Source organism: Silurus aristotelis (genome assembly GCF_946808225.1).
Source record: "Silurus aristotelis genome assembly, chromosome: 23".
Classification (NCBI taxonomy): Eukaryota; Metazoa; Chordata; class Actinopteri; order Siluriformes; family Siluridae; genus Silurus; species Silurus aristotelis.
The window spans coordinates 2,011,411-2,038,112 of NC_139596.1; the positions used below are offsets into that span (position 1 = coordinate 2,011,411).

The window sequence follows — 26,702 nt, forward strand, 5'->3', positions numbered from 1 at the left end:
ATCCATGAAGTTGCTGTTAAGGGTTAAACTCAAGAAACAATGAGGACGTATTTGGACTGTGATTAGTGTGGACGGTCTGCTGCAATGGCTTGTGGCTGTAATTGGCATGAAGAATTGTTTTCATTCAAGTGTCCATCAGTGAACTGCATATAACCTCAGATGATGGAGTTATAATAAATGGACACATTCGGTGTCATTCAGACGAGGATGATGGTTCCCTTTCGAATCTGGTTCCTCCTACACCATCTCAGGAAGTTTTTCCACTGGTTCGTCCATTAGGAATAAACTTATAGGGACTAATTTATGATGTAAAATTGCTTTGCGATATGTCCATTGTTCAACAGATGTGACCACAAGAACGAAACCTAATATCAGTCACTGTAATACTAAATATATGCGTTCATACTGTACTAATGTAATACTTATGACGTATTAGAAGTTGTGCTTACTATTTTGATAAGTATTTCCAAATAATTCTTACCTTCACTGACCCTGCTTTTTGAAATGTAAGACATGAAAATCTCACGGTCTACAATCAAAACCCAACATGTCTTCTACAAATCAGAGAAGTCCAAACAGCAAGAAATCTCCAGAATGTTCTCCCTGATTGAGACCAAATTGACAACAACGTTTTTCCCCCCATCTTAATTAACTGTCTAGGGAAGATTGCACAGTCCAATCCAATCAATGCATCACTGCCTAAGCCTATCATCTTCCATCATCGCTCAGATTAATCGCTGCATCATTCTTACATTTTCTTGAAGTCCATGACGGTGTATTCTGGCCAGTTGATGTAACAGACGATACGGCCGGACAGCTCGTACACATCGGAGTAGTAGTACTGTGGAAAGGTGAGCAGAAAAGCGAGCACCCAGATCATGCCAATGATCACTTTGGTCTGCGTTGAAGAGAGCCGCTGCTTCAGGGGGTGGATGATGGCCATGTACCTGCAAAGAATAATACAAAAAAAGCACAGCATTCACCAACACAGATTCAAAGATTTGCCTAAAGATGAATCGGTCCATTAAATCTGCACTTGAAACGTCTCCAAATAAAAACTAATAATGACACAAATAGGGTTTTTAGTACAATATTCTTCCAATTACTTATTAAATGTACTTCAGTTTTTCCTCATGAATGAGTCACTGTGACAGCAGGCTAAGAAACCTATAATAGATGTCTTGAATTCTGGCTGGAAATTGAAACTACATCCTAACCAAACTGTAAAATCCCCTCTACCCTAGGGGCCCAAATATAGTGAATTATTAGCACCCAGTGAGAAAAAGAACCAAAATAAATGAGTGCTAATTTGAACTCAGACATATTTACCCAGTGTATAGTTTTGTACCAAATGTAACTGAAGCATGCCAATAATGTGTTAGATTTGCGGTTCATCACGGGATATTTCGATACAGAATGATACGTCCATGATCGTATCCGCTAACGGGCCATGTATTGATCCGTGCAACTCAATATTTGGCCGAAGAGCACCTCATCTGAGACAAATCCGCATCTAGCATTGACTCTCACAGCTTGTCTGTTTTACAAATAATGCAGGGACGCCGCTAAACCAGGAGCCTGCTGCGCTTTGTTGTTCCTCCATTTGGCCAAATTAAGTGCTAAATATCGAGCTAAAGAAGTTTTTGATGTTTACTGTGAAGCGAGAAACTTGGAAAAAAAACTGTTAAAGAAGGAGACATCACACATTTTATCTCTTTATAGCTAATTTCATTGTCTCTTCCTCGTTAGCCTCTCGTGTCTATTTGTTGAAGAGAAATTGCAAGGCATACGCTCAGAGGTGGGAAGTAACGGAGTACAAATACTTCGTTACTGTACTTAAGTAGATTTTTCTGGTATCAGTACTTTACTCCACTATTTATTTATTTTTTATTTTCACTTTTTACTTTTACTCATTACATTTTTACACAAATATCTGTACTTTTTACTTCTAACATTTTCAAAACCGGCTCGTTACTTTAGTTTTAATCCATCGATTTGGTTTAATATATTTTTTATTTTCACTGCGCGCCGATTTCAGCCGAACAACCGATTTCCTGTTACTGCGCGTCTTTTTCAATCCGCTGGTGTATAAAGTCCTGACTCTCATTTACCACAGATGTAGACTAGTTTACGAAGATAAGAATCAGCAGGGCAGAAGGCGGTAAGAAGTGTAAGAAGTTTGGGGTTAACGTGGATGAGACAGAGGGAGTCAGTGATGAGAACATGACTGAGAACAGACACATTCCTGATCATCATCATCTTTTCTCTGCTTGTGTTCTATATGCGGATGTTCCGCCTGGATACATTCATTCGGTAACAACATTTTTCATTTGTTTTGTATTAATATATGTATATATATTTGGCTGTCAAAATTAGAATGATTGTAAACGGCACTACATTTTATTAACGCGCCATCAATTCAGTGCGCATTTCTGTTTTTATCATTTTTATAAAAAATGTAAGTACATAAATAAATATCTAAATATAAAAGAGGCGAAATTAAAACCTTTGGCAAAAAATACATTTATCCACGACGTCCCTTCTTTACTTAGATATAAAATAAATAAATAAACTCCAGATAAAAATATTTTTAATCAGTAAAACTTTTGTTTTATTTCTGCGCCAAGTCTCAAACACCAAATCTGCCATGTTTTACACAATTAATCCTCTAGGTGGCGTTTTGTGGGTTTTTCCCCTCATAATGGCGAAACGAACTTAAATTACTGTCTTTATTGATGGTACAGATAAAAACAATACTTCAAATCTGTAAAATGTCTATGATTTTATATACATATATATATATATATATATATATATATATATATATATATATATATATATATATATATATATAAAAGCTTCTTGACTTGACTCGAAGAGGTGCACTTTCTCTGGTATCAACTCATTGACTGTCCGTGTGGAAACATAGCAAAGGCTCTTAATGATGTCCACACGTCTCTGCACTGTTATAGCCTTAATATATAATCACTGTACATATGCTTACATATATATCACATGCTGTACATATGCTTCATATTTATCTGCACTATTGCTACTTTTTGCACTTCTGGTAGATGCCAACTGCTATCTAATATTAATATGATGTGAGGTCCAGTTAACAGCTAAAACATGTAGAAGTAATAACTACTTTTTACTTAAGTACATGTCAGAGCTAAGACTTCTTTACTTTCACTTAAGTAAAAAAGTTTAATCAGTACTTTAACTTTTACCCGAGTATTTTAAAACATGAGTATCTGTACTTCTAGTTAAGTAAAGGATGTGTGTACTTTTGCCACCTCTGCATACACTGATTGAAACAAATTGCTGATACTGGAGACACTGGAGATATTTGGCACATATATTTCAGCACAGTGATATTTTGGCCTTTACATTATTTTCAAGTCAGAGCACATATAAAGCACCCTTTAAGAAAGAGAGTAATATGAGCCCTCTTTAAGGACCCACAGTGGCAGTTTGTATGCTTGACCCCCCCACTATTCTGATCAGCAACTCACTGACCACTGGGCCAACTCTAGCAGTAACGGAGCTTGAACTCCCGAACTTCTGATAAGTAACCCAAAGCCCTAAGTATTGAGCCTCCACTACTCTAAAACTTTAGTTTGTTAGGAATCTTGGGTCAGAGCAAAGGGTCAGAAATGGTAGCTCACACATGGAGCAGAAGAGGTTAAGGGTCCAGCAGTGGCAGTGTGTGAGCATCATTCTGATTAGCAACCCACTGACCACTTGACAACTGACCCACCACTGCCCCTTTAAAAATATTTTTTTAATATCCCAGCTTGCTATGAAGCTAGGGACAGAGTGCAGGGTCAATAGATCAAGGTAATACACATCTGAAGCTATATGATTAAAAGCCATGCTTGTGGACACAGCACTAGCAGCAATTGGGCTTGAACACCCAACCTTCTGATCAGCAACCCAAAGCCTTAACCATTGAGCCTCCACTACCCTAAAGCTTTTGTGCACTTTCAAGGTTGTTAGGAATCTAAGCAAAGGCCAGCCATTATACCTCACTCCTGGAGCAAAGAAGGTTAAGGGTCTTGCTCAAGGGCTCAACAGTGGCACTGTGTGGGCTTGAACCCCCAATGTTCTGATCAGCAACCCACTGACCCCTTGACCACTGAACCGCTGGAGCCCTCTTAAAATATTTCTCATACATCTCATCTTTCTAGGAAGCTGGGGTCAGAGCTCAGGGCCAGCCATTATATAAAGGATAGAGTCTTTGCATAAGGGCCCAGAAGTGGCATTGTGTGGGCTTGAACCACAAACATTCTGATCAGCAACCCAATGACAATTTGACTACTGAACTGCCAATGACCCCTTCATATTTTTCTCATATATCCAAGATTATATGAGTCTGGGGTCAGAGCCCTGATACCCTACTTCTGGAGCAGAGAAGGTTAAGGACCTTGTTTAAGGGCCCAGCTTGGCACTGCTTGAGCTTGAACCACTGACCATCCAATCAGTACCTCAGAGCCTCACCCATTGAGCCTCCACTGCTCTCTCAGAAGGAGTGCATTGATTTATAGCTGTCAGAGCTGCCGTTATAGAAATTCAATCAGCACTTTTTGACCAATGGAAAAGAAATACAACAGCCATTACTGGATAGATGGATGAACAGATCAGACAGCATGGTTACAGCCTCTTCTTTGCTTCTTATGACATTTGAGGATTTATGGAATGTAAAGGAAACTGATTAAACATGGCGTTTTTTATACGATTGAACGGCAGACTCTATTAAATTCTCTTTACAAATCAGATAAAGGTCGCCAAGTACCTTTCATGCTACAACAACGCATTGCTTGAAAAAGAAAATCTTTTTTATATTAGGTACACCTGTTACACTCAGCAACCATTTAAACAAATATACTTATAATACAGGCCACTTTGCTGGGGCACAAGTACCGCCTGTCGCCTAGCTGCTTAAGCGAAATAAATTACCAACACGCTTCTACGCTAATCGATACAAACAGACTGTATACACTCTCCAAAAAACAACGATACGGAGATTCACTTTGGGGGGTATTGTCTCCATAGAACACACACATTTTTTATTTACCTTTAATTAGCAATTGGATCAGTGCTCCAATTGTTTGTACACCAGAGGAATTTTCCTGGTCAACCCTAAGTAGCTTAAACGCAGGACGCGATTTTTCAAAAGGGGAAATAAAGGTCCCCTTGATTATTTTAAAAGTGCCCTTGATGGAACCACTCGGATAAGATGGAAAAGTACAGCTTGGTCCACTTGTTCCTGAGATTTTTGAGTGAATAATTAAGACAGGAAAGTAGAATCGTCGACCGATATGTTAAATATCTTTAAGCACATATGCCATAAAGGTCCTTCTTTTTCGATCGCGTCCACGCTACAGCCATAAGAGGCCGAGCTCGCTCTTCGCCTGACCCTTTGAACCGTGTCCCGGTGCTTTCAATTCATTTCCTCTTATTTGACTCATCCCGAGCGCCCTATTACTGCGCCGCATAGACCGAGCGTCTCTGCGGAAAAGAGGGCCCCCAAAAAAAACATACAATACAGTAAAACAGTAGGAGTAGAATCTTGCTGGAGGAGAAGCGTTTCTATTTCTATTCTACACAAGACCATTTGCTGCTTCCCTTGAACCTTGAATTCCCTTCAATTATCTTTAAAAGCTAATTGCTTTAAAAGCAAGCTTAAAGCTTTAAAAGCTTGGTCCCTTACGAGGGAAATATCAAGGTCCGTGACGTCGGAGTGACGTGGGGCCGCCTTCCCGTGGGCTCACCACCTGCAGGAGGGACCGTAAGGGACGGTGCTGTGAGGATTGGGCAGCAGTCGAGGCCGGGGGCCTGCTTAGACTGCTGCCCCCGCGACCCGAATTACGGATAAGCTGGAGAAAATGAATGAATGAATGAATATCTTTAAAAGCAATGAAAGCCAATTAGGCATTGCCTGTTATTCCGATTGCGTTCTTTTTTTTTCCTTCGTAGTTTTTCTCATGAATAATACACAACTCATCTTGCATCTGATTCGCAGATTCCCTCGAATGCCTCTGAAATAATTTGTGTTTATTTCCAGGAAACAACCCCCACATCACCCGCCGCCTTCGTTCCACACCACGAATGATCACTTATAGCAATTTGTACAGCAATGAGCGGCTAATTAGACGCCTTTTTAAAAAAAGATCCTCGAACGGTTTTGTGCGCAGCGATCTTTATTTATTTATTTAGTGCCTCGCTGATTTCTTTTTTGTCCCCAAAGGAAATTCCCTCACGAGCATTGAAAAGACCCTTGATGTGATGTGATGTGCTTGTTCGATGTGTGGAAAACAGCAAAGGGGCCTTTTTCACTAGTCAGGACTCGCGGAATGGAATAAACAGCTCCGCTTTGGAAGCGCACAGAGGCATACATTAAGATGATTTGCGGCCGCTGAGGTCCCGTCTCAGGCTTTACGGCTTTAATTGGGAAGCGAGCGTCAAAACGGCAACGCCGAGGTTTTATCGTGCGCAGACGTGGCCCCATTTTTTTCGGCTGCCAACACGTCGTCGAGCTCGTCTCTGTTCCGTGTCGAAAACAGGGACGAGCATAAAAAGACGAGGACAAGTGATTCTACGCTACAGTGATGCTTTCCTTATTATATCATGCTGATAAAAAGAGGATGAAGTTTTGTCGATCGTCTTCAACATTCTATTCCACACTGAGTTCTTTCTTTCTTTCTTTCTTTCTTTCTTTCTTTCTTTCTTTCTTTCTTTCTTTCTTTCTTTCTTTCTTTCTTTTTTAATCCACTTCTTCTTCTTTCTTTCTTTCTTTCTTTCTTTCTTTCTTTCTTTCTTTCTTTCTTTCTTTCTTTCTTTTTTTTAATCCACTTCCTTCCTTCCTTCCTTCCTTCCTTCCTTCCTTCCTTCCTTCCTTCCTTCCTTCCTTCCTTCCTTCCTTCCTTCCTTCCTTCCTTCCTTCCTTCCTTCCTTCCTTCCTTCCTTCCTTCCTTCCTTCCTTCCTTCCTTCCTTCCTTCCTTCCTTCCTTCTTTTCTTTCAGCACCAGCTACATATGAATGGCATGGAATAAAGACTCTGGTCTTTCTTGCATACACCCACTCACACACACACACACACACACACACACACACACACACACACGCACACACACACACACACTGTAGTGTGTGTGTGTGTGTGTGCGTGTGTGTGTGTGTGTGTGTGTGTGTGTGTGTGTGTGTGTGTGTGTGTGTGTGTGTGCATTTGAAGCACAACTAGAAATAAATCCACTTCCTGTAAATGAGCAGAGAGTGAACAGCTACCACAGATGTTTATTATTCTGTAAACAGAATCCTGGAAGGATCCTGGAAAAAGGAAGTCCACACGCGGCGATTTCGAATTCGGAGGAAAAGGAAAAAGTATTGGGACACGTGACTTTTCCAGCCGCATGTGTTTCCACACCAACCTGTTGTAAAGAGTAGCTGCATTAAAGCACAACACATCCACCACCATGCTTCACCATGAGTATGGGGTTCTATGGGGATTAATGATAAGCCAGCAGTCCTACCATGTCGCTGAGAAGAATGTAAAAGAGCAGAAAGCTATCAGCACTTTCTTTATTTCTTTCTTTCTTTTATTTAATTTAAATTTCAAATTGTATGTGGTCCCCCCCCCCCCCTTCTTTCCTTACATTACTTCTTCATCCGTTTCACATTGCCAGGTGTTCCAACAGCTTTCCTTTATTCCTTCTTTGTCCTTCTTTCTTTCTAACACCTCTTTTTCTCCCTTCTTTCTTTCATTCTTTTTGTGTAATAACTTAAAGTAGTTCACCTGCAAAATATTTTCTTTCTTTTGTTCTACTTCTTTCTTTTCTCCCTACTTCTTCTTTCCTTATTTATTTTCCACTCCCTTTATTTCTTTCTTTCTTGTTGTCTTTTCTCCTATTCCTTTTTTCCTTTGTGTTGCTGTACATTTTTTGGAGGAATGTTCTCTACATGGTGACGTCATTGTGGTGGTTTCTCCACTTGATCGTGATGGTCTTCATGATGCTGCTCTTCGGTGTATCTAATGTCTCGGAAATGGTTTTCTGAGTCAACACATCACCGCTATGTGCTTTTATCACTGCATCCTGTGGCTTCAACAGGGGTGTGTAAAAGTTTTTACACCCACTGCACATATACACGGATGAATAATTGGCTCCATGAAACCCGAGGTGCGAAGCCGTCACCTGATTCTCATGTGGAGGTGTGAAGCTCTTGGTTCACTCAGCACCAGGGCTTCTTCAGGGCTGTGTGGATGGTGTGGGAATTCTTGTTTTGTTTTGTCTCTTTGCCACACTGCTTGTCTAAAGTTTTCGTGAAGATCCTCATTTTCGTCTTTGTTCACTTTTTCGTGGCTCTTCGAGAACCTCAGCGCTGTCTAGAAGAAAAGCATGCCAGGGCTCTTGATCTTAACCAGAAAAACCCGAGAGGAATCCCTGAAAGCCCTCAGAGAACATCAGTGCCGAGGACACAACTTTCTAAAGCTGTGATTCTGTTGTTCTTTCTTTCTTCACTTCTTTCTTTTAGTAAAATAATGACAGTTCTTCATCTAGAAAACAAGGTTTTTCTTGTTATTCCTTTCATTCCTTCTTTGTTCTTTTACATACTTTCCTTCCCCTTTTTTCTAACACTCTTCCTTCCTTTCTTTCTTTCTTTCTTTCTTTCTTTCTTTCTTTCTTTCTTTCTTTCTTTCTTTCTTTCTTTCTTTCTTTCTTTCTTTCTTTCTTTCTTTCTCCTTACCTTATCTTTCTTTTTTCTTTCTTTCTTTTAGTAATGGCAGTTCTTCATCTATAAAACAAGTTTTTTTGTATATCCTTTCATTCCTTCTTTTTTCTTTTACATACTTTCCTTCCCCTTTTTTCTAACACTCTTTCTTTCTTTCTTTCTTTCTTTCTTTCTTTCTTTCTTTCTTTCTTTCTTTCTCTCTTTCTTTCTTTCTTTCTTTCTTTCTTTCTTTCTTTCTTTCTTCTTTCTTTCCTACTTTCTTTCTTTCTTTCTTTCTTTCTTTCTTTCTTTCTTTCTTTCTTTCTTTCTTTCTTTCTTTCTTTCTTTCTTTCTTTCTTTCTCTTTCTTTCACTACCTCTCCTTTCTTTTTTGTTCTTTCTTTCTTTCTTTCTTTCTTTTTTTTATCTCTTTCTTGTTCTCTTTTCAGTTATTTTCTTTTCCTTTGTCCAGTTAATGTTTCTTTTTTTTTTTCTTTCTTTTGGCCATCGTTCTTTCTGAGATTGTCTATTAATATAACGAACTCAGTTGTTATTGGAGTTACACACTAACTATAGAAACGATGCAGTATTAGACTGAGTGCAGGAATATAAAGCTGAGATGTGATTGGCTGTCAGTGCAGAGGATTTCACAGCGTTGTGGCGTAAACATCAGTGAACACTGATGAGCTTCATTTTATTTGAAGCAGGTGTTGAGTTACGCCTGTAACGCTGCCTGGTGTGGGGTATTAATATCAGCTATTTGGAGGAAATTTACTTTTGGATAACTTTTGTGTAAAACACTGCTGAACCACGCACACACTCTTGAGTAGCTTGGAGCTGTCCACATCTGAAGTTCCTCCAGACCCCGGTGTAATATCCCGAGCTTAATGTCGTGCAGGAGTGTAAACACTGCTTTGACTCATGTCCTAATATAGAGTCTCAGCGTTTAGGATCGGTTCTTCTCGGCTACGCTTCTCCACTGTGAACAAAAGAAACACAGGCTCTGACACGCAATTCAAAATGATCCTGGAGGGACTTAATGTCAGCGCAGGGACGTGCCGTCTCCCATGTGGCGCTTAAAACAAGCTTGTTCTCAGATGATCTGCCAACAGAATGTTTGTTCCTCATACTGCTGTTTTCTTCTTCGTTTTATAATTGTTCCTCGGTTTTTCAGACCTCTCTGTTCAGTGAGCTGTTCACCCTGCAAACACCCTGCTCCTTCCACTGTTCGAGTTCCTGTCCTACAGCTTGTTCCACACCCTGTTCCTCTCCCTTTCCTACACCCTGTCCTATACACTGTTCCACTTCCTGTCCTACACCCTGTTTCCCCCCCGAGTCCTATACACTGTTCCACTACCTGTCTTACACCCTGTTCCTCTCCAAGTCCTATACACTGTTCCATTTCCTGTCCTACATCCTGTTCCACACCCTGTTCCACTCTCTTACCTACACACTGTTCCACTTCCTGTCCTACACCCTGTTCCTCTCCCTCTCCTACACCCTGTTCTACACACTGTTCCACTTTTTGTCCTCCACCCTGTTCCTCTCCCTCTCCTACACCCTGTTCTACACACTGTTCCACTTTTTGTCCTCCACCCTGTTCCTCTCCCTCTCCTACACCCTGTCCTAAAAACTGTTCCATGTCCTGTCCTACACCCTGTTCCTCTCCCTCTCCTACACCCTGTCCTAAAAACTGTTCCATGTCCTGTCCTACACCCTGTTCCTCTCCCTGCCCTATACACTGTTCCACTTCCTCTCCTACACCCTGTTCCCCTCCGCTCCCTGTCCTACACCCTGTTCCTTTCCCTTCCCTGTCCTACAGTCTGTTCCACACCCTATTCCACTCCCTGTCCTGCACTATGTTCTACACCCTGTTCCACACCATTACCTACACCCTGTTCCACTCTCTGCCCTAGACCTAATTCCACTCCCTGTCCTGCATCATGTCCTACACCCTATTAAATTCCCTGTCCTGCACCATGTGCTACACCCTATTCCAATTCCTGTCCTGCACCATGTTCTACACCCTGTTTCGCCATGTCCTACACCCTGTTCCTCTCCCAGTTCTACACCCTGTTCCTCTACCCATCCTACGCCATGTTCCACACCATTACCTACACCCTGTTCTACTCCATGTCCTACACCCTGTTCCACTCCATTCTGTCCTACAGCCTTGTTGCATTCACTTGAGAAAAGACACATGAACATGGGAAAAGTTATAGTTAATGATGTTCAGCTGGCTTAACCATTTCCCTCTGTTCAGAAATCATGATGAATCCATAATGTACCAACACTGAGCAAGAACATCTCGCAAAAAGGTTCAAATTATATATACATATATGCTACAACTGATGTAAGTCACACTGATTTCTGAAACAGATTCATTAGCGTGTCTTGTGGTGAGCTAGCAGTCATGTGTGGTCCTTGAGATCAATTTGATTTTTGAACCCAGATAAAGGTCAGGTCAGTTCTCCGGAGGACATAAGTGTACCAGCAGACAGATTTACACACGTTTTTTTTTCCGTGCGGCGTTTCAGATGCAGGATTACAGCTAATAGGATTAGCGCTAATGCAAATCTGATTCTACAATAAACAGCACAATGTAGAAAATATGATTATTACAGAGGATGAAGCAAAGTCATGGCTTTAAGACTGCAGTGAACTTTTCATTTCAAAAGCTCTTCTCAAACAAAGACAGAGATTTTCCCATTTATTCCTGTCCTGCATTTTTGCCTCATATCCGTCCTCGCAGTAGTTTTCATGCTACTGGAAAAATGGTTTCTTTTACCTACAAAAAAATAATCCAGATGTTGCTAATCCAGGTTATTTTTTTCTGTGGAGTTTAATTTAGTCATAAATATCACCATCCTTACAATTTGTTGGTCTGATCCTAGGAGTTTTAAGTTCTATCTTATTTGGTAGAGAGGGAGGTGGTAGCTTAGTGGTTAAGACATTGGGCTTTGGATCAGAAGATCACAGGTTCAAATCCCATCACCACCAAGATGCCACTGCTGGGCCCTTGAGCAAAAAGCCCTAAAACCCTCCCCTGCTCAGTTGTAAGTCGCTCTGAATAAGGGCGTCCGCCAAATGCCGCAAATGTAAATGTATCTACTTATAAACACCTGGGAATAAAAGGAAAACCATTCTAAAGTCTCACTACATATTCATCTTTTTTTTTTCCTCAAACCCAAAATCTACAGCAATGACTTGACCTTAAATTAAATCTAGGGTGATGAGTGTATGAATAAAAAGAGAGACAGGAGTGTGATGAGTGAATGATTATAATGAATAAAGAGAGACAGAAGTGTGATAAGTAAATGAATAAAGAGAGACAGGAGTGTGATGAGTGAATGAATATAATGAATAAAGGGAGACAGGAGTGTGATAGGTAAATGAATAAAGAGAGACAGGAGTGTGATGAGTGAATGAATATAATGAATAAAGGGAGACAGGAGGTTGATGAGTGAATGAATAAAGAGAGACTGGAGTGTGATGAGTGAATGAATATAATGAATAAAGGGAGACAGGAGGTTGATAAGTGAATGAATAAAGAGAGACTGGAGTGTGATGAGTGAATGAATAAAGAGAGCCAGGAGTGTGATGAGTGAATGAATAAAGAGAGACAGAAGTGTGATGAGTGAAATAATATTATGAATAAAGAGAGACAGGAGTGTGATGAGTGAATAAATAAAGAGAGACAGGAGTGTTATGAATGAATGATTATAATGAATAAAGAGAGACTGAAGTGTGATTAGTAAATGAATAAAGCGAGACAGGTGGTTGATGAGTGAATGAATAAAGAGAAAAAGGATTGTGATAAGAGAATGAATATAATTAATAAAGAGAGACAGGAGTGTGATGAGTGAATGAATAAAGAGAGACAGGAGTGTGATGAGTGAATGAATAAAGAGAAACAGGATTGTGATAAGAGAATGAATATAATTAATAAAGAGAGACAGGAGTGTCATGAGTAAATGAATAAAGAGAGACAGGAGTGTGATGAGTGAATGATTATAATGAATAAAGAGACAGGAGTGTGATGAATAAGTGAATAAAGAGAGACAGGAATGTGATGAGTGAATGAATAAAGAGAGACAGGAGTGTGATGAATACAAGGAATAAAGAGAGACAAAAGTGTGATGAGTGAATTATTATAATGAATAAAGAGAGACAGGAGAGTGATGAGTGAATGAATAAAGAGAGACAGGAGTGTGATGAGTGAATTAATAAAGAGAGACAGGAGTGTGATGAGTGAATGAATAAAGAGAGACAGGAGTGTGATGAGTGAATGATTACAATGAATAAAGAGAGACAGGAGGTTGATGAGTGAATGAATGAAGAGAGACAGGAGTGTAATGAGTGAATGAATAAAGAGAGACAGGAGTGTGATGAGTGAATGAATAAAGTGAGACAGGAGGTTGATGAGTGAATGAATAAAGAGAGACAGGAGTGTGATGAGTAAATGATTATAATGAATAAAAAGAGACAGGAGGTTGATGAGTGAATGAATAAAGAGAGACAGGAGTGTGATGAGTAAATGATTATAATGAATAAAGAGAGACAGGAGGTTGATGAGTGAATGAATAAAGTAAGACAGGAGTGTAATGAGTGAATAAATAAAGAGAGACAGGAGGTTGATGAGTGAATGAATAAAGTAAGACAGGAGTGTAATTAGTGAATGAATAAAGAGAGACAGGAGGTTGATGAGTGAATGAATAAAGAGAGACAGGAGTGTGATGAGTGAATGAATATAATGAATAAAGGGAGACAGGAGGTTGATGAGTGAATGAATAAAGAGAGACTGGAGTGTGATGAGTGAATGAATATAATGAATAAAGGGAGACAGGAGGTTGATAAGTGAATGAATAAAGAGAGACTGGAGTGTGATGAGTGAATGAATAAAGAGAGCCAGGAGTGTGATGAGTGAATGAATAAAGAGAGACAGAAGTGTGATGAGTGAAATAATATTATGAATAAAGAGAGACAGGAGTGTGATGAGTGAATAAATAAAGAGAGACAGGAGTGTTATGAATGAATGATTATAATGAATAAAGAGAGACTGAAGTGTGATTAGTAAATGAATAAAGCGAGACAGGTGGTTGATGAGTGAATGAATAAAGAGAAAAAGGATTGTGATAAGAGAATGAATATAATTAATAAAGAGAGACAGGAGTGTGATGAGTGAATGAATAAAGAGAGACAGGAGTGTGATGAGTGAATGAATAAAGAGAAACAGGATTGTGATAAGAGAATGAATATAATTAATAAAGAGAGACAGGAGTGTCATGAGTAAATTAATAAAGAGAGACAGGAGTGTGATGAGTGAATGATTATAATGAATAAAGAGACAGGAGTGTGATGAATAAGTGAATAAAGAGAGACAGGAATGTGATGAGTTAATGAATAAAGAGAGACAGGAGTGTGATGAATACAAGGAATAAAGAGAGACAAAAGTGTGATGAGTGAATGAATATAATGAATAAAGAGAGACAGGAGAGTGATGAGTGAATGAATAAAGAGAGACAGGAGTGTGATGAGTGAATGAATAAAGAGAGACAGGAGTGTGATGAGTGAATGAATAAAGAGAGACAGGAGTGTGATGAGTGAATGATTACAATGAATAAAGAGAGACAGGAGGTTGATGAGTGAATGAATGAAGAGAGACAGGAGTGTAATGAGTGAATGAATAAAGAGAGACAGGAGTGTGATGAGTGAATGAATAAAGTGAGACAGGAGGTTGATGAGTGAATGAATAAAGAGAGACAGGAGTGTGATGAGTAAATGATTATAATGAATAAAGAGAGACAGGAGGTTGATGAGTGAATGAATAAAGAGAGACAGGAGTGTGATGAGTAAATGATTATAATGAATAAAGAGAGACAGGAGGTTGATGAGTGAATGAATAAAGTAAGACAGGAGTGTAATGAGTGAATAAATAAAGAGAGACAGGAGGTTGATGAGTGAATGAATAAAGTAAGACAGGAGTGTAATGAGTGAATAAATAAAGAGAGACAGGAGGTTGATGAGTGAATGAATAAAGAGAGACAGGAGTGTGATGAGTAAATGATTATAATGAATAAAGTGAGACAGGAGGTTGATGAGTGAATGAATAAAGAGAGACAGGAGTGTGATGAGTAAATGATTATAATGAATAAAGAGAGACAGGAGTGTGATGAGTGAATGATTATACTGAATAAAGAGAGACAGGAGGTTGATGAGTAAGTGGGTATTAGTAGGTGATCAGAGAGAGTCTGAAGATCCGACCTGTCCACGGCGATGGCAGTCATGGAGTAGATGCTGGCGAACACAGCTGCGATGGGGAAGAAGTTGTGGAAGCGGCAGTAGCCGAGGCCGAAGTACCACTCATTGTGCACCGCGTACACGAAGTTCACCACGGTGTTGAAGGCGGACATGGACGCCTCGGCGAACGCCAGGTTCACCAGGAAGTAGTTGGTGACGGTGCGCATTCGCTTGTGCGCCACGATGATCCAGACGACGGTCACGTTGCCAACCACCGCCACCAGCACGATGGCGCCGTAGGCGATCGCCCAGAGCGCGATGCGCCACGCGGGCTGCGTAAACTGGTTCCAGTATTGCGCGTCGGTGTCGTTGCTCGGCTCCGCGCTCCAGTTCTCCGGGGAGTCGGTGTACGCGAACAGCGGGTCCATCTTCACCCGACAGTCAGTGAAATCCTTTTTTTTTCCTTCTCTCTCTTCTTCTATATTTGGTTTCCTCCTGTCCCTAACACACCGCGCTACCAACTTCTATGGGGCTCCATGTGGGTCTCCGACGCGCGTCTCGCGCTCCGACTCCTTTTTTTCACTTTCTGCGGCGAGCGCGGTGCCGACCGATATAAAGCTCGCGCGCACACGCACACACACGCGCGCGTGCTCACGGTCCCCCCCCCCTTTCTCACACACACTCTCTCTCTCTCTCTCTCTCTCTCTCTCTCTCTCTCTCTCTCTTACACACACACACACACACACACACACACACACACACACTCTTGATTACGCTGAAATTGAACCCTGATACCCCAAAACCCAGCTTTGGATTACGCGTTAAACAGGGGGAAGTGCGCACATGCAGTGCGCTCGAGGAAAGGGCATTAAAGAGAAGTGTAGTGTGCACTCTATCAAGTGATCTAAAAAGAAACCTTTTGCCATCGAGCCATTTATAATCAGTCCTTATTATTATTATTATTATTATTATTATTATTATTATTATTATTATTATTATTGTAGTGCACATGATGATTAAAGGTTGGAGACATTCCCCAAATGCACCCTTTTATCCACCCCTCCCCACTATATACACTATATACACTAGTGCCCTGAGTAGTACAGGACGGTATTAAGTGTCCTTATAGAGTGACATACTGAGTGCAGTCAGTAGTGATGGGAAGATCGGATCATTTTGGTGACTCGGTTCTTTGATTCCTTTTTTGGAGTCCACCAACCCGACTTTGACCATAGTTCCAACAGTGGTGGGCGGTCAGGGTCATCAAACCCTTCTCTGCTGGCCTAAACACTATCAGAAGCACTGACCTACATTTACAACCTAAAATTGTATTCATTTATTCCCAACAGTTTATTCTCTTCATTTCGTAGCGTTTCTCTCGGCTGCACTGCGTCCAGAACGTGTATGTGGATGGTAGATGTTTTTGTCCAATCAGATTTCAGCCTCTATGTGCTGCCATGTCAATCTAATCTGCCCAGAGCCTTCACAATCAGTACTGCTGGCCTTTTTACCATAGTTTTCTTAATAAACAGCTCTGTTTCTTTAACCAATCAGATTTCATATTTACCTCACAGGGCAGCTCGCAGGCCCAGAATAGTGCAGCATTTTTCCGTCCTCTGATTGGTTGGTCAGAGGGAAACTGTTACAGCCAAGTTCGACTGGTAAAACACATCTGTAGTGCTCTGCACACTTTTTTATGCCTACGGAGGAAAAGAAATTGGTCTCAGACATACTTAAAAAAAACATTTTGAAGAAAAGCTAGACATCGTGAGGAGGTCGTCCAACCCCGAAGCTAGCTAGAGTGTCTCAGCCTGGGAAAGGGTTTGTTCTCCACCTCCAGACCAGTGAATACGAGCGGTACCACTGGATTACAGCCTCTGAGGGGCGCTGCACATTATGAGTCTGCATCTCTGGTAAGTAGGTTGGATTTGATTAAATTTGTTATGTTTTGGTCATGTTATTAGACAAATATTGATTCTGAACTGCTCCAGATGTTGTAGGTGCACAGTTGTGGTTGTAGTGTAGAGGTTTGGAGTCTTAACTGGGTTTTCTTGCTTTAGTAAAATGTCATTCATCCTCCATTGCGACGTGATAGTGGTGGTATTAAGAGGTGGATTAAGTGAAGCCCCACTGAAGGCCCAGGTACCAAAATGCACGGCCCGCCACTGTCTAGGGTTCCGTTCCATTTGTAGTGCACTTGAAGAGGAGATGGCGAGTTGAGCTCGTGTGAGAGCTGCTTACTGGTTATAAGAACGAGAGCTCCAGATGGCGCAGAAGTGGACACTTCATACCCTACAGTAAGTAGTGCAGTTGGGTTGGAGGTAATAAAGTGCAAACGGCTCCCTAAATCACCAGGCCTACGTAGTGTACCAAGGGTGCCCTGGATATAGTGAAGAAACAGGGTGCGTATTTGGACACAGCCACTTCTTCCCTCTCGGTGACACTAGGAGGCGAAAGGTCGTGGAGTGCACTAGAGTGGTTTTGGACCCTGTATGGGAAATCTAGGAAGACTTTCCCTTGAAAGGCCTCGCTAGTCAAGATAAAGTGTACCCTACAGAATGTAGTGCACTTAAAAAGCAGTAAAGGTGGAAATGGATCTGAAATGGTTCCTGTAGATGGTGTGTAATGGGACACAGCCAATGTACAGCACGTGTATGCACTTGTATAAGTGGAAAGTCACACTCAACAAATTATATATATATATATATATATATATGGTATAGAAAGTGCACTTACATATAAAGTAATGAAACACTTCCTGTCCTAATTGGAAGTAATGGAGAAGCCGTAAAAAAAAAAAAAAAAATTCCACTACTAATAGTGCACTTGTTCAGAAACCCAATTAGAAACAAGCCCATATTTGAGCTACACCATACCAAATAGAATAGAAGAAGCTTTTCACCCTATGTTATCCACTTGTTTGGAGTGCACTACTGGGGAAAATCCTTCTGTAGAAGAATCTTCTCCTCACACATGGACAACACACCCGGGATTCTGTAAAAGGCGTCGCTAATGTAGTGGTGATTTAAGTCGCTCATACACTCCACACACACACACACACACACACACACACACACACACACACACACACACACACACACTCCACAAACTCATTCTCTCAGTACTCAGGGCTTATTGGTCGTAGCCTAAATGTCAATATCCGAGTAAATGTCAGCCGTCTGATCGATCACGTCTCGAAAAACACTGCTCACCAGCGCCCTCTGTCAGGGTCAGAGTTGGAGCGGGGCCCAGGTTTCAGCGTACGCACACCTAGTTCATAATGGGCTAATTAGCAAATCTTTTGTGCGGGAAAAGACGAACGGTGTACGGTGTCGCGGCCCGGAAAATGAATTTACAAATGAATCGACGGAATCTGTTTCTCTTTCCTACAGCAGATAATTAATCATGTAATAAATTAATAAAGCATAAACACACCATTTACATTTACACTCCAAGTCCCTTCGGTATGACCGGCGCAAAATGCCGGACTTCGGCTTTCTAGGCCACGCAATCAATCTGAAGCTACGAGGTGTTGTCAAAAGTATACGGACACCTGAGCATAGGATTGGTATGGGCTTCTTTTAGAAGGTCCCATTCCATGCTCTTCTTGACTCTAGATTTTGGAGTACGTGGGGTGATGAGGCTCAGGTGGGATTGAGGGTCAGAGCTTTACAGCAGGCCAATTGAAATCTTCCAAACCATGTAAAGCGTATATTCATGCATGCTGGAACAGGTTTGGATCTGCTTGTGTAACGTAAGGAAGAATTTAATTCTACCACATGCAAAGACTTCCTATACAATTGAGTGACTTCATCTTTGTGGTAACAGTTTAGTGAAGAACCACAAATGGCTGGAAAAAGGCAAGTCCCAATACTTTTAACTAATATAGATCCAAGTCCCTTGGTATGCTGGTCTTCCTGGTTCCAGGCCATGTCCTGCAACGAATCATTCATCTACTCTCCATGTGTTGGTGATTCTTCATGCTTTCCAAGATGCATTACTGTCTTCCATAAAGTTCTCCAGCTACTTCCGTTTCCTTTTAGTACACTTCAGCATGTTCTACCACACACCCACTCACCCACATACACACCAGACACTCATAACCTCCTCATGACCCATTCCCTGGACATCCCGCATCCCTTTTTTTTAATCGCTAGACTTCACTTATTGGAGAGAAAAAAAACATGCGATAGTAATAAGGCTCTCGAGGCCGAAGCACCTGTGAGATTGCCCCCCTGAAGCTGCCTAATTGCAGAATCTCGCTTCGTTTTGATCGTTTGTCGCTTATGAGCTTCGTTTTGTCACACGAGACACGGTGTCCTGAAGCTAAGGGAGAGAAAAAGGCATCTTCCTATCACAGAAATCGATCTGAGGTGAGAAAAACCCGAAATTTCATTTCACACACCGATTGGCGTCGAGTACATTCCATGATGGGGAGGGGAAAGAGATGGCAAGCGAGATCGCTAATGGCTCTCTGGTGCGATATATATATATATATATATATATATATATATATATATATATATATATATATATATATATATATATATATATATTTTTTTTAAACTGCTTCCTGTCCAGAAACACCATGGCTGTCAGTGTGAGGTGGGAAAAAATAAACACCAACAAAAAATACTAATATAGAAATGGTAGGATGGTGTGATATTATCTGTGTGTCCAGCAGACTTTGACTCCTCCTGATCCTGACAGGAATGCTTGGCAGGGTTTTGAAGAAAAGGCGTAAAAAAATCGGAGAACTGGCTTTTATCCACTGTCACGTTTTTGACATTTTTATATATATATATATATATATATATATATATATATATATATATATATATATATATATATATATATATATATATACCTTCTCCTTCAGAGGTTTTCATTTATTTTTTTTTACTCGCAACATTGTACACTAATACTGAAGAGATTCAGACTATGAAAGAATATGTATGGAATTACTCTTCAGCCTTTTGCTTTTTTTTTTCTCTTGGCCTCATTAATTTGTCACCTTGGTTTTCCAACAATCTTAAGGAATTTCCAAAGGTGCTGAGTGCTTGTTGGCTGCTTTTCCTTCACTCACCACTCCAACTCATTCCAAACCATCTCAACTGGATTTACATTGGTGATTCTGGACGCCAAGTCATCTGCACTCCATCACTCTCCTGATTAAACAAATAGCTCTAACATATCCTTGAGGTGTGTTCGATGTTATTGTCCTGTCAGACACCAAATGATGGTCCCAATAAATACAAAATACAAAAAAACGCCGTACGATGGTTGTGATGATGAGATGGCTATAAAATGCTGTAGTTAAGTTTGCCGCCAATTGTGACCAAATCAACAACAGTGTCAGCATCTCCACACCATCACACCTCCTCCTCCATACTTCACAGTGGTAATCACACATTCATAAACCATCCGTTCACCCTCTAACAAAGACAAAATAAGATATCTCAAATTTAAAAACCAAGAAATCTCAAATTTGACCTCATTAGACCAAAGGACAGTTTTTCCACTCTTCATAATGTCAATTCCTTGTGTTTCTTGGCCAAAGCAAGTCTTTTCTCCTTGTTGTTCTTCTTGTTGTTTGAACACGAAGGCCTGACTCACAAAGTCTACTCTGAACAGTAGATGCTGAAATATGTCTGCTAACAAAACTCTAAGAAGAATTTATGTAAAACTTTGGTGGCTGTTGCAGCAGAGGTAGCTCTTGGTTTTCCTTTTCTAGAATGGTCATAGCGTTTGGTGGTTTTGGAGACTGCAATTAGGGATGCATTTAAAGATTTCTTCGAATTGACTGACCTGCATTTTTTAAAATAATAATGGACTGTCTGTTCTCTTTACTTAACTGAGTGTTTTCTTTCGATAATATGGATTGTACAGTAGTGGCAGTACCACTAATGGGGCATTGTCATGCTGGAACAGGTTTTTAACTCCTAGTTTAATTGAAGTTTCCAGTTTTGGAAAGAACCACAAATGGTGGAAAAGGTGTCTATATTTACATATTTGGTATAGTATATCAAATACTATAGCAGTACCCTATCATCAGGTTATGTTGTAGTGCAGGTCTAAAGTGAGAGTCAAAACACAAATCGAAGAGTCTAATTGCTTTGAAAACTTTACAGGAAATTTAGAGCAAAATAAGCAAAAAATGTGATCAATCTTTTTTTCAAAATAATTATTGCATAATTGTTGTCTTTGGCAGCTCAAGAGTTTGGATGGGGTTCCTCCCTTTTTGTCATGTCTTAATACCTATTTAGGAAAAAAGGAGTGGTATCAATACCGTAATACAAACCACTTACTGTTAGCTGGAATCATTTACACACTGTAAGTCAAGTCAAGTCAAGTCAAGAGGCTTTTAATGACATTTCTACTTTCTTTCCGATTTTTATAATTTTTTTAGTATTAAATGGCAGACTGCCAAGCCACTTAAATCGAGGGATCAAGGAGCAAGAACTTTGCTGCATTTTTACAGCCAACGAGTCATAAAGGGATCACGGATCGAGAACATTTCGGTAGTCCCTGCACTGGTTGGCCGTAGCGCCGCTGTCACCCTGGGCGTCTTGGGCTGTAAAACACAGTGATAGAAGCCATGTTTTTGGCCTAACTTTCTAACGTAAACACGCCTTGGTGTGTGTTGCCTCCTAAACAGCGTTGTTGATCATCTAGCTTATTATTTTCTTTCGCTTTCCTATTTTTGTGGTGGTCCGTCTCATACTTGTTGTGCGTCCACATCAACAAAGCCAATAAAATGCGCCTCGCTAATTTCCACCTAAAATAAAGCAATAAAACAATGATTGCCAAGTTTTACACACCACAGTCAGAGATCCCTGATAAGCAGCAGGTTTGTGTCACGACACCCAGTGTTCTGTACAATTCCTTCTGCAAACACTTCTACACTTTTACTTTCTAAGACCTGGAAGTTCACCACTGCTTATTTATTCAGCTTATTCTAATACCACAGACACACATTTATGCCTTACATCACATCCAGTGTTTTCTTTTCTCACGATTCTCCTCAGGGATGAATCTCCAGGGCACGTGGCATTTCCGCGGCGATTCGTTTTGGTCGCGGAAAATCATTATTTGCACTGTATTAAAGTGTTCAGCTTGAGCCTGTGAGGAAATTCTGGGCTTTCAAATAGTGTAAGAACGTTACTTTATGTGAGCAAAAGTTTGTGGCCATTTTGAACGTCGCATTCCACTCGTCTGGGAAGATGTTCCACTAGATTTTGTAGAGATTTTTGCTCATTCAGACATATGAGTGTCAGTAAAATCAGGTACTGATGTATGTGAGGACGTGAGGAGGCCTGGGATGCCGTTTTAATGTGGCAATAGGGTTGAGATCAGATGTCTATAGCTTTTGGAAAGCATATCTTCATGAAGCTGGCTTTGTGCATAGGTGCATTGTCATGCTGGAAAGTGAAATCCTAAACATCCCATGCAATTGTTTATCTCCAAATTTGTAAGGAAGAACCAGACATGGCAGGAAAAGTCAGGTGTCTCAAAACCTTTGGACCTATAGCTTATCTACACAGGATTTTCTTCAGGATTGTGGTATAAAAGATATAAAGCACTTCTGAGACAAATATTTTCTATTCAATGCTACAAACACACTTTTCTTGCAGAGGAAACCCTTTTTTTAGGTGTTTATTTCCACCGAAGGAAATCTGAAGAACACGCACATGCAGAACTGTCTGTCGCGGTGTCAAAACGAGAAGCCGCGTCACCACCTCAATCATCTTCCTGCTCCGCTGATCATTTTCAATTACACGCGATTATGTTCCGGGCCACAGCTGGGACTAAGAAGAAGGCAGGTGTGTGGTGACCGGCCGCATGTTCTACCATTACCGTGCTAATTCAGTTATAATCCCACGCCATCCCTGGAACCAGATGTGTCCCAGTGCCTGTGATAATACCGATACAGTGTCTGCTGGATTCTCCTTTCCCCAGCACATTGTATCAACTCAATTTTATAAAAAAAAAAACCCTCCAATTAATTTGGAACCTGACGTGATTTTTGAGGTAAATCCATTTTTTTTACCTCAGCAAATGATAATTCAAATAACCAATGCAGCGAGACGATATGATAGTTGATGTTGATAGTTGATAGCAGCACCAATCAGAATCCAGAATTCAAACATGTACTATAAATCAGAGGACGCAGACGATTACGGAAAATTATATCATATTAAAATGCTACCTTTGGTCCTTGATTGTCAAGAATTTGAAGAAAGCTTCACACCGGAATGAGAGAAGGCACGATGGATGTGCTGGGTTTGTTACTGATCTATGGCAGGGTTGTGAATTTGCACATACAAAGAGTGTGTAAGTGGAGGTATAGGGTAATGTTTACCTCAGGAACACAGTGATTGGTTTAGAAACCAATTACTTAATCCTTAGTCCTTAGTTCGGTGTTGTGTGATGTAGCTCTATGTTGTTTGATGTTGTTTCATCTCATTTCACGATGTCCAATGCCAGCTATATACAACCAAAACCACAGAACAAGCTTCTTGACTCGACTTGAATTGTCTGGAAATTGTGCGTGAGTCTTTAGCTAACTGCCTGATGCAGTTGTGGTCTTGCCAAAGATGCTCCCCTATATACATGACCAAAAGTATGTGCACCCCTCCCCATTACAGCCATTTATGCTTGTTGAAACTTTATTTCCAGATTTGATAAACAAGCTCCACTCCTGCAGGCTTTACTCTAGATTTTTGGGGTGTTCTTGTCAGGATTAGAGATTATTCAGATACAAGAGCATCAAGACCAGACACTGATGTTGCTGAAGGTGGTCTGGGGTTCACGATCATGTTGTCAGGACGGAAAAAGATTCCTGGGAATATAAAAAAAATCTAAAAGATTCGATACGGAAAAACATTTTTAGTCAGGTTCGAGTGAAAAACGTGTGCGAACCAAAAGAAAGTGAAGCGACGTACACACGTATAACGCCACACACGTGTATGACATGAAAATATGTTTTTTGGAAGGATAACACACATTTTGAATGTTTTATTGTTGGGGGGATATTTATTGCATTTATGTGAGTTTAAGAGCAAGTATAAGAGCGATTAAAAAGTGCTGCTGGCCCTTTAAAAGGCGGAGCCCCACTGTCAGGAAGGCGGAAGTGTTTGGGTTTTTTTTTTTTTTTTGTTTACAAGTTTGGCTGCGGCGGTGCGACCATGCAAACGCCTTTCATTTATAAATAAAACAAATGAATGGAAATCAGAAGAAGCGAAAGTCATGATGATGTTCAGAAGATCGGTTCAGACGGAGCTCGGGTTTGAAATATAGTTCCCGGTTTATATCGATTTATTCTTGTGCTTTATGTGGTTTTATATGTAAATGGACTGAAAGCAAACTGAAAGTCATCATGCCTTCATATGAGGAGTGGAAGAAAAACATCTGCTTTTATTACTGGGTTAAATTCACATTGAACATTTATTCCATGCTGTTTTCGGTGAGTACAAATAGATTTTATATATACATACATACATACATATATATATATATATATATATATATATATATATATATATATATATATATATATATATATATAATTAAAATTCAAATATATATCTATACATTTTTTGCTTTCTTTTTTAAAATTCTTTCTTACTTTCTTTCAAGCCCCAATTAATTTTCAATAATACAATTATTCCAAATATTTTTGCCCCCACCCCAAAAAAAATTCCCTGATATACAGTACACACACACACACACACACACACCCATACTCAGCAACTATTTTAGTACAACACTATAAAAAATGAAACTTGGATCTATTTTAGTGGTGTCAATGTGCAGCTTGTGTATTGTGTATAAAAAAACTGGAAGTAAAAGTAAGTACACCCTCTGTGAAAACATCTGTACGGTGCAAAGCCGCATGTCCTGTTCATGTTCTTGTCTGCTTGACAGAATCGTACAAATTTGTGTATCTTGTATTGGAGCAGTTAAAATGTGGTGCTTTGACTCCAATTCTTTCATACTGATCACTGGATGTTCAACATGGACCTCTTGGTAAACGTCCTGAAACTGTTACAGTACAGTGGTCAGGGTCATACAGAGGTTTTCCAAAACGGGTTCCTCGCAAGGGTCCATCAAAAAAGACGAGTCCTGGTGCTGTGCGTCAGGTGCAGAATCTGAAGGAAGTCTCTGATAAAACTACTCATAAGAAAGCCTTCAAACTGTTTGCTGAAGAACGACCTGAAGAATGAATTAGTGGAACCATGTGCTGTGGTCTGATGAGACTAAAATAAACATGTTTGGCTCACGATGTTCAGGATGTGTGGCGACACCCTGTGTTTTACCAAACACACCGCCAAGATGGCAACTGCCTTGCTGAGGAAGGTGAAGGTGATTGAGCGTCCAAGTATGTCTCCAAACCTGAACCCTAATGAGCAGCTGTGGGCCTCAAGCTGAAGGTTGAGAAGCGCCATTTATCTAACATCCAGCAGCTCTGTAATGTCATTGTTGAGGAGTGAAAGAGGATCCCAGCAACAATCTGTGCAGCTCTGGTGGCTTCCATACCCAGGAGGATTATAACAGTGGTGCTCACACACAATATTTACATTTTGGACATTTTTGCACATTAAACACACTAAAACGTATCCAAGTTTCATTCATATTAAAAATCTCATGTTACCGCATCCAATCGTGTGCCTCCAATTTTGTGGTTTGGAGACGATCCACATGCGGCTTGAAAAGTCAGGTGTCCCAATGCTTTTGTCCATTTTGTCATTTTCAAGCGAGAACAGAAATGAAAGGAAGTCCTGCCCCTGCTCGAGGAAGCTTTCGGTCCACACCGTATCTGCATTTCCATCTGCTTACACGCCGTGTGTTCTCCTTCCACGTGCTAATTGTTCCTCGGCCTGTCTTTCCCTCGCTTCCCTTTATTGCACGTTTGTGTCTCGGTGAAAATAAAAGATGCCGAGGACGACAATGTAATTGTTGTGTTGCATCAACACGGTAATTACACGCGCACAGCGTGAGGGTTTTTAACATACGGCACATGGGAAAACAACCTTATGAGCACATTTGGGGTGGAAACCAGAATTAAGGTGGTGAGTTAATGGCAAGAGGTTTGAAGAACAGGTAACTGTGGTAACAACGATTGCGTAATCAAAACTTCACTGCTAAACAAGAACCGAAGAGAACTAAAAGAAAAACTAGAGGGCGTGCTAACTTTTGCATTACGCTCCAGGCCATGCGAGTTTCTTTACGTTGTTAGTTTGGTTAGTTATTAGCTGTTACTAGCAATTAACCAAACTACTTCTGTCTAATTAGCCAGTTCTAACCACTAGGGGCAGAGTTCGAACAAATAAAGGGTGGGGTTTAAACACATTGGGGCGGAGTTTAAACACATTGGGGCGGATTTTAAACACATTGGGGCGGATTTTAAACACATTGGGGCGGGGTTTAAACACATTGGGGCGGGGTTTATACACATGGGGCGGGGTTTATACACATGGGGCGGGGTTTAAACACATCGGGGTGGAGTTCAAACGAATTAAGGGCGGAGTTTAAACCCATCGGGGTTGAGTTTAAACACATCGGGGTGGAGTTTAAACAAATTTGGGGCAGAGTGTAAACAAATTTGGGGCAGGGCTTGAACAGTTCGAGGGAGGGATTTGAACAGGTCAGGGGTGGAGTTTAAACCGCTCAGTAAGGACACTCTTGATATATGATTTTGTGTGTGTGTGTGTGTGTGTGTGTGTAGCTTGTAGGGCTGTGTGTGCTGTGTGT

The 26,702-nt window shown here is 40.6% G+C and overlaps 2 protein-coding genes across 3 annotated transcripts in view; one reads left to right on the forward strand and one right to left on the reverse strand.

Moving 5' to 3' along the window:
- The window catches only part of tacr1a (tachykinin receptor 1a), a 32,573-nt gene extending 16,924 nt beyond the window's left edge, over positions 1-15,649 (reverse strand). For both annotated transcript variants that reach the window (XR_014531208.1, XM_083527578.1), the window contains exons 1-2: positions 14,973-15,649; positions 753-947 (exon numbers count right to left, since the gene is read on the reverse strand). Coding sequence is in view for 1 of the 2 variants with exons in the window: in XM_083527578.1 (XP_083383704.1) it covers positions 753-947; positions 14,973-15,376 (599 nt within the window). In the remaining variant the exon portion in view is untranslated. The remainder of the gene's footprint in view (positions 1-752; positions 948-14,972) is intronic.
- An 8,411-nt stretch (positions 15,650-24,060) lies between these two features.
- Positions 24,061-26,702, forward strand: part of LOC310718660 (tetraspanin-15) — an 11,625-nt gene continuing 8,983 nt past the window's right edge. The window contains exons 1-2 of the mRNA XM_083527579.1: positions 24,061-24,414; positions 26,677-26,702. The exon at positions 26,677-26,702 is cut by the window's right edge and continues 160 nt beyond it. Coding sequence (XP_083383705.1) covers positions 24,328-24,414; positions 26,677-26,702 — 113 coding nt within the window. The 5' untranslated portion in view covers positions 24,061-24,327. The remainder of the gene's footprint in view (positions 24,415-26,676) is intronic.